The 13,826-nt window shown below is 41.2% G+C and overlaps 1 protein-coding gene across 1 annotated transcript in view; it reads right to left on the bottom strand.

The window, feature by feature from the left end:
* Positions 1 to 10,797, bottom strand: part of LOC140195845 (extracellular calcium-sensing receptor-like) — a 29,997-nt gene extending 19,200 nt beyond the window's left edge. The window contains exon 1 of the mRNA XM_072254484.1: positions 10,700 to 10,797. Coding sequence (XP_072110585.1) covers positions 10,700 to 10,740 — 41 coding nt within the window. The 5' untranslated portion in view covers positions 10,741 to 10,797. The remainder of the gene's footprint in view (positions 1 to 10,699) is intronic.
* Between the last annotated feature and the right edge of the window lie 3,029 nt (positions 10,798 to 13,826).

The raw sequence follows: 13,826 nt of genomic DNA, 5'->3' as shown, positions 1-13,826 counted from the left end.
CATGACAAGATACACTAAAGCCAGCATGGATATGGTATGGTTTAATAGCATGGTTTTCCATGAAAAGAAAGTCCTGCTTGACCAACCTATTGCAATTTTAGAGGTAATTACAAGCAGGATGGGCAAAGTAGATGCAGTAGTTGTGGTGTATTTGGATTTTCAAAAAGCCTTTGACGAAGAGCCGTGCATGAGGATGCTTAGCAAGAAAAGATCCCATGGAATTACAGGAGAGGTACTAACGTGGGTGGAGCATTGGTTGAGCGGCAGAAAACAGAGAGTGGGAATAAAAGAATCCTATTCTGGCTGGCGGCCAGTTACCAGTGGAATTCCACAGAGGTCGGTGTTGGGACCGCTGCTTTTTACGATATATGTCAATGATTTGGACTATGGGATTAAAGGATTTGTGGCTAAGTTTGCCGATGATACAAAGATAGATGGAGGACCTGGTAGTGTTGAGGAAACAGATACCCTGCAGAGCGATTTAGACACTCTAGTTTAGGGGAATGGGCAAAGAAGTGACAAATGAAATAGAATGTTTGAAATGTATGCTCATATACTTTTGCTGGAAGAAATAAACATGAAGTCTGTTATTTCGATGGCTGGAAAATTCAAAATGTAGAGATGCAAAGGGACTTGGGGGACCTTTTGCAGGATACACTAAAGGTTAACCTCCAGTTCGAGTCGGTTGTGAAGAAAGCGAATGCAATGTTGGGATTCATTTCTAAAGTTATAGAATGTAAGAGCAGGGATGTGATGTTGAAGCTCTGTAAGATACTCGTGAGACCGCACTTAGAGTATTGTGTGCAGTTCTGGCTGCTTTATCAGACATACTGACATTGGAGCGGGTTCAGAGAAGATTCGCCAGAATGATTCCAGGAATTACAGGGTTACCGTACGAGGAACGTCTGACAGCCCTTGGACTGTATTCCCTGGAGTTCATGAGAATGACGGGGGATCTCATAGAAACTTCCGAATGTTAAGAAGCCTGAACAGCTTAGATATGGCAAAGTTAGTTCCCATGGTAAGGGAGTCTAGGACAAGAGGCACGAATTCAGAATTGAAGGACGTTCATTTAGAACAGAGATGCAGGAAAATTACTTTAGTCAGAGGGTGGTAAATCTGTGGAATTTGCTTTCACAAGCGGCTGTGGAGCCAAATCACTGGGTGCTTTTAAGGCAGAAATAAACAGGTTCTTGATTCGCCAGGACATCAAAGTTTATGGGGAGAAGGGAGAGGAGTGGGGATTACTTCAACAATTGGATCAACCCATGATTGAATGGCCAACCACTCATTCTTTCACATTCTTCAAAAACTTTTGCACTGCCGGTGCCTTCCACAGTGAATAATAGAGCAAAACACACATCTGCCATCACTTTGTTTCCCGATGTTACTCATCTGGCCAAAATTTCCAGCGTCTTATATCCGCTCTCATCCATTTCTTATTTTTATATACTTGATACAGCGGTTTCTATCTACCCTGGTGTTGATTGCTAGCTTGTTTTCATAGTTCATCTTTTCTCTCCAAATGACTCCATTCGTTCCTTTTAAAAGGCTTTTAAAAGATTTAAAACTATGTTTTTCAAAGCTTCCCAAACTTCTGCCTTCCTTCTTTTTTTTGTTTGTTTTTTTTTTGCTGTATGCACTCTCTTTTGTTTTTACAACAACGTTGACTTCCCTTGTTAACCATGGTTGTACTACTTTTATAGTGAGTATTCATTTCCTTTTAGAATGCATTATTCCTTCACCTTCCTCACTTTTACTAGAAACTCAAGCCACTGCTGTTCTGCTGTCTCCGCTGCCACCATAGCCTTACAATTAACTTTGGCCCTGTTCTCTATTGTGTAACAGTAATGTCCACTGTTCCACTGCAGTAATGCATTAATGTATTCTAAAAGGAAATGAATGAGAAAGGATGAGAGTGGATATAAGACGCTGGAAATTTTGGCCCTTGGGTTTCTGAAAAGGTTAGCGATTGAAATTGGGAAGTCATTAGTAATGATCTTTGGGTTTGGCATGCTGGTAAATATCTGGAAAATTACAAATGTCACTCCGCTCTTCAGGAAACGAGGATGGCAAAAGAAAGGAATTTATAGACCAGTTAGCCTGATACAGTGGTTGGGAAGACGTTGTAGGCAAATGTTAAGGATAAGGTCATGGAGTACCTGGTGGCACAGGACAGGATTAGACAAATTCAGCATGGTTTCCTTAAGTAAATACATTTCCCACCGAACCTATTAGAATTCTTTGAGGAGATTAGAAGTCGGTCAGATAAAGGGGATGCAGTGGATGTTGTATATTTCGATTTTCAGAAGGCCTTTGACAAGTTGCCACACATGAGGCTGCTCATGAAGTTAGGAGTTCATGCTATTACAAGAACGTTACCAGCATGAATAGAGCATTAGATGATTGGTAGGAGGCAGCAAGTGGGAAAAAATAGATCCTTTTTCTGGTATGCTGCCAGTTTTCCACAGGGGCGGTATTAAAACTGGTTATTTTTATGTTGTATGTCAATGATTTTGATGAATAAAAAGATGATTTTGTTGTTAGGTTTGCAGATGGTTCGAAGATTGCTGGAGAGGCAGGAAGAATTGAGGAAACAAGAGCGCTGCTGAAGGACTCAGACAGATTAGGTAGATAGGCAAGAAAGTGGCAAATAAAATACGTTGTTGGAAATTCCAAGCTATTCCACTTTGGTGGAAGAAATAAAAGTGTAGATTATTTTCCAAACGAGGAGAATATCCAAAAAAATCTGAGATGCATAGGAAATTGGGAATCCTTATGCAGAAAACCTTTAAAGTTAACTTGCAGGTTAAACCAGTGGTGAGAAAGGCAAAGAAAATTTATTTCAAGGGGGCCAGTAGGCAAGAGCAGTGATGTCATGCAGAGTCTTTAAGAGACATTGCGAGGCCTCAGTTTGAGCATTTTATACACTTTCGGACAGTTCATCTAGGAAAACGTGTTGACATTGGTGTGCGTTCGCAGGAGGTTCAGAAGGATGATTGCTGGATTGAAATGTTTACATGAGGAACGTTGGATCACTCTGGCTCTGTGCTCGCCGGAATTTAGAAGGAACGAAGGGGGATTTCATTAAAACCGTTCGAATGCTGTAAGGCCTAAGCAAAGTACGTGTGGAAACGATGTTTCCAATTGCAGTGAGAGTCAGGAACAGGAGAGAAGAAGCTCAGGATACGGGAGCGTTCATTTAAAACAGTGCTGGATAAATTCTTTTAGTCTGAACGTGGTGCATTTATGGAATTTGTTACCAGAAGCAGCTGTGGAAGCCTGGTCGTTGGCTGCATTTAACCGGATATTGGTAAGTTATTGATTGGCGATGACATGAAATGGTTACGGAGATAAAGCCACGGAGCAGGGCTGAGGAGGGGTAAAAGGATGATTGAATAGCGAAGTAGACTCGCTATGCCAAATGGTGTAATTCTGTTCCTATATCTCATGATCTTTGGGTCTTATGATCTTACATCGCTGGCAAATCCGCAAGATTACTGTTCACCGCCGGTCCTCCAGGTTGAGCAATTTTGGCAAAGGGGAATGGGAACATCTAGTTCCATTATATTGTTCAAAACTAATACAGAGTTTCCAAAAATACTTCTGGCCGTATTGGTTGTATACTTTTGAAGTGTGGAAATTGCAGTTTTTGAATTTTGCTTCGTATGTTTTTTTCGTTTTGGGGGGATCTATGATGAAAAATGAGTCTGTGATTGATAAATAAAAGTTCTCAGTTAATTTGATTGAAGTCCCTGGTTGTATTACAAACTTATATGAAGGATGGCTTGGGGTTAAATACTTTTCCAAGGCACTTTTCCAGCGTAACTATCAAGATAGACACACGAGAAAAGATGATACTGGAATAGGGAGCAGCAACTAATCTGCTGGAGGAACTCAGCATCCGTGACAGGAAAGGAATTGTGGATGTTTCGGGTGCGCAACCTATATCAGGACCTGCTACAGGATTTGGACTCGGTAATTCGTTTCCTCCCGCTGATCCTGAGATCCTCCGCCTTATGGTATATTGCTTAATGTTCAGTTAGCTCAGTATTTAGAAAGAATAATATTTCATTCATGGACTAACGGAAACAAATCGCATCTCCATGTTCTGATTCTGAATAAAGAATAAATTACTTACAATATGTTTCGTCGAGATTAATGCTGCGCTTAAATAAACAAAGGTTTTCTAACTATTTAAAAGTCGGCAGTTAAATTGTCAAGAATTGACAAGAGCGCAGGATTACCGAATTTATGTATTGAGAATTTGAGTTTATGTCTCGGATCTAATGTTATTGGATATATCTAAGTAGATGTGCATTGTTTACTCTTCATACCCTTTTCTCGCATCTGCCTTCCGGAAGGAGGTACAGGAACATTCGGTCGCACACGACCTGGACCAGTCCTGAACCAGCGGGGAAAACTTCACTCCCTTCAACAGAGGACTAATCTCACAGACTATGGATTCATTCTGAAGGACTCGACAACTCCTGTGCGCAGTAATATGTATTTATCCATTAATATATTTATTCAGTCATTCTTTTATTTGTTCATTTATTAATTTACTTACTGACTTACTTATTCGTCATTTATTCATTTATATATCTATCTATTTACTTATTATTTGATTTTTTTTATCAGCTCAATAAGTAAAAAACTTACCTCTGACATCTCCTTTGTACCTACTTCCAAGCACCTTAAAATTATGTCATCCCGTGCTAGCTATTTCAGCCCTGGGGAAAAGCCTCCGACTATCTACATGATCAATGCCTCTCTTGAACACTTCTTGAACACTTCTTTCAGGTCACCTCTCATCCTCCGTCGCTCCAAGGAGAAAAGGTCAATTTCACTCAAACTATCATAGTAAGGTATGCTTCCGAATCCAGGCAACATCCTTGCAAATCTCCTCTGCACCCTTTCTATGGTTTCCGCGTCCTTCCTGTAGTGTGGAGACCAGAACTGAGCACAATACTCCAAGTAGGGTCTGACCAGGCTCCTATATAACTGCAACATTACCTCCCGGCTCTTAAACGCAATCCCAGGATTGATGAAGGCCAATGCACCGTATGGCTTCTTAACCACAGTGTCAACCTGCATGGCATCTTTGAGTGTCCAAAGGACTCGGACCCTCTGATCCTCCACACTGCCAAGAGTCTTACCATTAATGCTATATCCTGCTATCATATTTGATCTATCACAATGAACTACCTCACACTTATCTGGGTTGAAGTAGCGTTTATTAGTGTGGCTTTTTGAAGAGTTATATAGATATTACTGTGCAGTCCTAATTGTTCAATGCCATCGTGTAGTGCCTTTGGGATGACACTAATTTTTAGACGTTCCCCTCTGGACATTGTATACCTTATTCATGTTCCAAAGTCTTTCAGTTTCCTCTTTTAATTCAGCATGCTTCTGGTGTTTTAACTCTTAGCTTCTGTAGGTTATGTGATGGCTATATCAATCATATAGTTTTCCGTGCTTGCTTATCCTCTATTATTATATCAGAATAGGCATTATGGAATATTGCTATTATTGTTATTGCTTTTGCATTGTCTGTCTTCTTCTGCATTTCGGTTGTTTGTCAGTCTTCATGTGGACTTTTTAAAAATTGTTTCTATTGTATTTCATTGTTTTACCACGAATGCATGCAACCAAATGAACCTCTGTGCATTATATGGTGACATACACCTGCTTAGATAATAAGTTTACCTGAGGTAATATATTTAAATAATAAACTTACTTAGAACTTTGAACTTTGAGCTCTTTCCTCTTTCTGACAGAACACAGGATGTAAAAGAGTGCAGCGTACGTACTGTCCCTTCGGAAAACGATGTATTGCCCAGCTAACTACACTAATAATTACTCTTGTGAGCTATTCTCCTCTGCTTTTAAAATATCATAACCTCTCCACCACCATCACAAATCATATGTACGATTTGTACGATATGTACGACCCGTGGCTAACCATGAGCCTCTTAAACGCACATCTCAATTACTACCCCAGGAGGACAATCAGTCACCTTCCACTCCCTAAGTAGGGAATCGTCTTGAAACACAAAGAGTTTCTGTTCCCAATGCTGCTGACTGACCTGTTGACTGTTTCCTGATTTTTTTTCTTTTTAGGAGATAACAGATAAGAGGGTAAGACAGAGGGACATAATCAAGCCATTTGGTCTATTGAGTCTACTGCACCTTTCAGTCATGGCTGATTTACCATCGCTCACAATCGCATTCTCCTGCCTTCATCCTGTATTCTTTCACGGCCTCCATCAATCAAGAATTTATCAAGCTCCTCCTGATATAAATCCAATGATCTGACCTTCACAGCTGCTATTGGCAAAAAAATTCCATAGATTCATCACCGTGAAGTTAAAGAAATTCCTCCTCATCTCAATTCTAAACAGATGTCACTGTATTCTGAGGAAGTGCGTTCTGTTCTTAGTCTTCCCCACTATAGAAAACATCATCCCCAGATCTACGCTATACAGAATATTCCTTTCAACGTTCTATAATTTTCAATATCACTCCCACCAATACTTCTAACTTCCAATGAATATCAGCCCAGACTATTACATGCTACAGAAAAGATAAACCTTTCAGTCCAGGAATCATTGTTGTGAACCCCCTTTGATCCGTCTCCAATGTAGTACGTTATTTCTTAGATAAGTGGCCCAAAATTGCTCAAGATACCTCAAACGAAGCCTCAACAGTGCCATATAAACCTCAATATTGCATCTTTGTTATCCTATTTTACTTCCTTCGAAATCAATGCTAACATCAGATTTTCCTTCCTCACCACGGGCTCAACCTGCCGGTAAACTTTAAGGAATCCTGCAAGTCTGAAGTTCCATTCCATCCGCGATTTTGAATTTTCTCACTATTTCGAAAAATAGTCTATACTTTTACTTCAAGACTATGCATGACCATACTCTTCCCGATACTGTATTCCAGCTGCCACTTCTTTGCCCATTTTTCTACTTTTTCTAGTTCCTCCTGCAATCCCCCTGCCCCACGATAGTACAAACCCTTGCACCTAACTTCGCATCGTCTGCCATTTTGACCACAAAACCATCAATTCTGTCATGCCAATCATTGATAGAAAAGCTACAAATGAAGCGATCTCAACATTGGCTCTTGCAGAATAGCATTGGTCACGGGCAGCCAATCAGAAAAGTGTCCATTTATTCCCACCATTTAACTCCTGCCAGTCGGACAGTGCTCTATCCATGCTGGCATTTTTTTTTTGTACTACCATGGGTGTCTATCTTGGCCCGCAGGTTCGAGTGCGGCACCTTGTCAAAAGCCTTCTGCAAATCCAAGTACACCACATTCAGTGATGTATATTTGTCCATCCAGCTTATTTCTTCAAATAATTCAATCAGATCAGTCAGACACAAATTCCCCTTGTAGAAACCATGCTGATGTTAGCCTATATTGGCACGTCCCTCCAGTGCACCAACAGCTCATTCAATACAATCGACTCCATCATCTGCCCAGCACTGCAGTCAGTCTAACTGGCCTATAACTTTTTTTTCTGTTTCCATCCCTTCTCGAAGAGTGGCGTGACATTTGAAATATTCTCGTGTTTCGGACTCATGCCAGAATATGTTGATTCTTGAAAGATCGTTATTAATACCTGCAAAATGTATTTACATAACTTTTCAGAACCCTGCTGTACAGCCGATCTGGTGCAAATGACTTATCTACCTTCAGACATTCCAGTTTCCCATGCACCTTGGCCCTAGTAACAAAAACTGCACGCTCTGCCACACTCTGGTACACTCGAACTTCTGGCATACTGCTGGTGTCTTCCACCATGAAGACTAGTTCAAAATTCTTGTTAACTTACTCCGCCATGTTTGTACCCCATTGTAATCCCTCCAGCGTAATTTTCCAGCGGGACAATATCTACTCTCGCCTCTATTTTACTCTTTATTTATCGGAAAAAATATTATCGTATCATCTTTTGATATTACAGGCTAGCTTATCATATTTCATCTTTACCCTCCTTATGGCCAACAGTTGTGCTATGTTGGTTTTGGAAGCCTGCACAGTCCTCTAACTTCACAGGATTATTTTGCTCAATTATACGTCCCGCGTTTGCTTTTATGTTAACTTCGACATCACTTGTCAGTTACGGTTATGTCAGGATGCCCCGAGAATCCTATTTCTTCTTCTGTGCGATATATCTATCCTGGGCCTCCTGAGTCTCTCGCAGAAAATCCAGCCATTACTGTTCTATCGTCAATCTTACTGCAATCCCTTCCAATTAACTTCGGTCAGCATCCCTCTCAGAACTGTGATTACCTTTACTCGAATGTAACATTAATACATTTACATAATCTTCACCTCCTCAAACTGAAGGGTAAATTCTACCATATTATGATCACTGCCTCCTCAGGGTTATATGGCCTTGAAATCTCGAATCAAATCCAGTGCATTACACGGCACACAATTCCGAATATCTGATATCCCTCTTGTCCTCAACTACAAACTGCTCTAAAAAGCCATCTCGTAGGCATTCCACAACTTCTCTGCTGGGATCCGAAGTCACCATCTGCCTGATTGTCCCAATAAACCTGCCTGACACCAGAAGACCATAAGCTATACGAGCAGAATTAGGTCATTTGTTCCATCGCGTCTGCAGCGCTATTTGATCTTGGCTGATCCAATTTTCCTCTCAGCAGCAATCATCTGCCTTCTACCCGTATTCCTTCATGCCTTGATCAATCAAAACTCTGTCAACGTCTGCCTTCAATATACATAAACGACTGGCCTCCAAAACTGCTTATGGCAACAAATTGCACAGGCTCGCCAGTCTCTGGCTGCTTCTGGAAATTTGTCCTCTGGTTTTATACTCTCCGACTATCCGACACATCTATCCAAATCACTCCATCAAGACCTTTAAATATTCCATAGTTTTCTGTTCCGTCACACCTATTTTTTTTAATTCTGCTGAATACGAGCACAGAACCATCAAACGCTGTTCATATGACAAACTATTGAATCCTGGATAATTTGTGTTAGCCTCCTTTTAACCACCTCCAGTTTCCACGCAACATTTCTCAGATAAGGTCTAAAACTTCTCACAATATTCAGTGAGGTCTCACCAATGCTTTATACAGCCTCAACATGAATCCCTGCTTTTACATGTTAGTCCTCATGAAATCAATGCTAACAGCGTATTTGTCTTCCTTACCACAGACTCAACCTGTAAATTGACGTTTTGGGAATCCTGAAAAATGTCTCCCAACTTCCTTTGCGCCTCAGTTTTTTTTTGTATTTTTTTTTCCATTTCGAAAATAGTGCATGCTTCCATTTCTTCCTAACTTACACATTCTTCCAGACATAAACTTCCTAACGCTGTACTTCATCTGCCATTTTGACCATTCGGCTAATCTGTCTAAGTCCTTCTGTAGCCGGTCTAATTCCGCATAAGTACCTGCCGCTCCAACTATCTTCATATTGTCTGCAAATTTTGCAAAAACAAAGCAATCAAATTCCATTATCCAAAAAATTGATGAATAGCGGGAAAAGAAGCAGTCCTAATACAGACCGCTGTGGAGTACCACTAAACACCTGCAGCCAACCAGAGAAGGGCTCCTTCAACCCACTCTTGCTCTCCTGACAAACAACCGCTGCTTTACACATGCTAGAATAATTCCTGCGTAATACTACTCGGTCGTAGCTTATTATGTGTTGCATCTTGTCAAAGGTCCTTTGAAATATTCCAGGTAGACAATATCAATGGATTCTCATTTGTCTATCCTGTTACTTGTTTCTTCGAAGAATTATAGCAGATATGTCAGCCCAGCTTTTCCCTTGAGAAAACCATGCTGACCAAGACCGATGTTACCATTGCCTCCAGGTACCACAAAATTACATCGTTAACCATTTACTCGAACATTTTCCCAATTACTGAGATCAGGCTAACTAGCCCACAGTTCTCTTTCTTCTGCTTCTCTCCCTTATCGACTAACCAGCTGGCCTAATTCTGCTCCTGTATCTAATGGTCTTCTGGTCTTCTTGAAGAGTGGATTGAAATTTGCAATTTTCCATTCTTCCAGAACCATGCCAGAATCAACTGATTCTTGAAAGATCATTACTAATGCCATCGAAATCTCCTCAGCCACCTCTTCAAAACACTGTGGTGCACACTGTCTGGTGCAGGTGTACTATGTAACTTCAGACCTTCAGTTTCCCAAGAACATTCCCTCTATTTATGGTAACGTTAACATTTCATTTTCACACTAATTGCAAATACATTTTCGCTTGTATCTAGAGGTTGTGGTTTCTTAATGAGGACATGATCCCTCTGAGCCTTTCCATTTGAGTGAAAATTGAGTAAGGCCATTGCAATTCCGCATGGCGGTCCTTTCCCAATGCACCCTTGCCTATTTCTAGTTCTGCGTTGCAACCTGCACTATTTCATTGCACGCATGCATGCATATACTTTTGCAAATGGCAATAAACTTGTCTTTGACAATGATCCTGAAAGTGCGCATGATCTAAAGTTAAAGGAGTATCAGTCAAACTTTGCTGACGTGTTAGCCCAGGGTGGATTGACCTCCGATATACAGTCCAAGATTCAACATTTAAAACAAAAATAAAAATACATTTTGTACGATACATTTTAATTATTAGAAGGTAACACAAAATTAAAATACTCTTAGCAAGATAATTAGAAACGCTTACTGACAGTGTGCATTTTACCCCTTTAGGCTGCGTTCTAAAAGACATGTCTTGATCTTCTACGTCGGCGTGGACACTGAAAACTCCACCGAGGACAATATCAGCTTCCTTGGACAACCCGAGCAGACCGAAATCATCCCAACGCTTGCAATTTGGTTCCTCCGTAAATCGGGCGGGCATAAGGCCAGACAGTAATAGCAAGCAGCAACGTATAAAACGCATCGTTACCAAGAGGAGCAATCTCATTCTAACGCCTCGCTCCATTCCTCGACTTTATATACTGATGAATCGTGACAAAATAAAAGTTCCGAGGTGCCGCTTGACTATTCCTCGAGGGACTGAGGAATAATTTCCAAAAAAGAAATTAATGTCACAGTCACGAGAAAAGAATTCCCAGTAATCTCTACATCACCGATTTCCGTAACGAAGAGCAGCACCATAGAGCTAATCAAATTGTCTTCCCCGGTGTATTCTGCAATGCCTCACGGCATGCACATCTTTTGGTTACTGTCGACGAAATAATTGATCCAATCGGTAACTCAATATTTTACATTAATTCCCACCGGAGAGCGGGATTTGCTGCTTCGCCTTGTGAATCATGAATTAAACAGTACGGGTCCCCGGTAGGAAGCTAAGTTCCATATGGTTCAAACAGCACCAGTTCGTGCAAGGTAGGGCGAGAGAAGAGGGGAGACGGAAATATTGGGTCAAAGGGCATGTTTCAATCCAGGTTCACTCTTCGCTCATTGATGCTGATTAAATTTTTCTAGGCTAAATCTTGGTTAAAGGTAGGATGAATATATTTAAAAGGACCCGAAGGAGAATCTATTCACACACAGGGTGAAGGGTATATGAGCATGCTGCCAATGGGTGCAAATCACAAAACTGAAAATATTTTCAGACAGATGCTTGGATAGGAAGGTTTAATGGGATATGGGCCAGACACAGGCAAACTGGACACGCGCAGATACGCAACTTAGTGGGCATTAACAAGTTGGGCTGAAGGGGTAATTTTCATGCTGTACAACTACACAAATCTATTGAAAATTTGAAGAGACTTGTAGAATCTTGGGGAAGCTACACTAAGAGTACTGCATGGCTGTCTTATCGGTATATCATTGAAAGCATCTGGAGACAGGGAGACGGGTATGTGGGGGTTTGCATTTATGATTTCAGGAATACAAGCTATTGAAATCAGACCAGCTGCAAATCACAAATTGGGACTGGTACATGGATGGCAGAGGTACGGAAGACAATGGTTCACGTGTAGCGCGATCGAACTAGGCTGCATAACATTCGTCACAGTAGAGATAGCTGAAGAGCCTGTTTCTGTGCTTTATTGTTTTACGACTCTTCTACGACTTCCTTCCACTCTCCTGCAGATGGCTGGGGTTTGTTGTCAAGTATCAAGGGAAGCGAGCAGGCACTCACTTGGTTGAGGCTATCCATCTGCTGATTGTGTACCGCAGATGTTTGATATTTTTATCAACCTTAGTCTAAGTATTGATTTTTTCTCCCTTTGTGATGTATTGCTTCTTATTCGGAGGAGCTTAATATAAACCCGAACGCAATAAATTTATCACCTCTGATATTATGATGAATGGAAGTACTCCTGAAAATGATTGACCGAAGGTTGCTTCCAGCACCGAGCAGTAGAGAACAGTACAGACCCTTCGGTCCACAGTTAATTACCGCTCCAGCAAATGCTCAGTGGTGATCTGAACTGACGCGTACTGTTCAGGTCGAAATTTCTTTCAGACAGGGGTTCTCAACCTTGGGTTCACGGATCTTTTGCATAATGGTATTCGTCCATGGCATAAAAAAATTAGAAACACATACTTCAGAAACGGAGAGACACGTGAGTTTTTAAATAGGTAGGATTGGTCTTCTTTATAGCACGTACACTGAATACACAGTGAAATGCGCCGTTTATGTCAAATAAGCGAGGTCTGTGCTGGGCAGCCCGCAAGTGTCGCCACGCTTCCAAAACCAGCGTAGCGTTCCAACAATGCAATAACCCTAACCGTACGTCTTTGCAATGTGCGAAGAAACAGAAGCATCGGGAGGGAACCCATGTGGCCATGGGGAGCATGTACAAAATCGTTAGTACAGTAGCAGAATTGAACCCTTCTGCCTCCTGCTTCAACAGCGTTATGCTAACGCTTAAGTTTATTGCTCAGATTGTTCGTATACAATGAGTTCTGGGTCAATGCCATTCGCCTAGGGTCAGTGGTTACTGGTATAGGCTCCTACTCAGAGTTTAAAATGTAATATTTCAGACTGAAGCTCAATTGAGTTAATAGGAGTTTAGTGCTATTAATGAAACAACATTTTTTTATTGTTACGGTATTGGTCACTGAAGATCGGGGAAAATTATTTATAGCAACACACATCAAAGTTGCTAGTGAACGCAGCAGGTCAGGCAGCATCTCTAGGAAGCGGTACAGTTGACGTTTCGGGCCGAGACCCTTCGTCAGGACTAACTGAAGGAAGAGCTAGTAAAAGATTTGAAAGTGGGGGGTAGGGGGAGATCCAAAATGATAGGAGAAGACAGGAGGGGGAGGGATGGAGCCAAGAGCTGGACAGGTGGTTGGCAAAAGGGATATGAGAGGATCATGGGACAGGAGGCCTAGAGAGAAGGAAAGGTGGGAGGGGGGAGAAAATGATTTATAGTCTGATTGTGTGTCAGAAAGAGCCCTTCAGCCCAACTCATCTACATTAACTCTTGTTGCCCAGCGAGCTGGCCTCAACTCCTAGCATTTCAGAACCAGCATCGGATTTTATTATCAAATACCTGTGTTGTGATTTTTTAAAAGCTAACAGCAACAGCAGATCAATGCAATAGAATATATTGAAGAAAATAATAAACATCAAAAAATATAAATAAATAAATAAATAAATCCATTGCAGTACATATATATTGAAATAATAAATGTGAATAAGTGGTAATGGGTCATATGTCCTGGAGGAATCGGATGGCAGAGGAGAAGAAGCTGTTCCTGAATGGCTGTGTGCGTGCCTTCTGGCCTCTGTACCTCCTCCCTGATGGTAACAATGAAAAAAGAACATGCCTTGGGAACTGGGGGACCTTAATAATGGACGCTGTTTTTCTGAGTCACCGTTCTCTGAAGCTG

Source organism: Mobula birostris, chromosome 4, assembly GCF_030028105.1.
Source record: "Mobula birostris isolate sMobBir1 chromosome 4, sMobBir1.hap1, whole genome shotgun sequence".
NCBI lineage: Eukaryota > Metazoa > Chordata > Chondrichthyes > Myliobatiformes > Myliobatidae > Mobula > Mobula birostris.
This window is presented reverse-complemented; position numbering and strand designations above follow the sequence as displayed.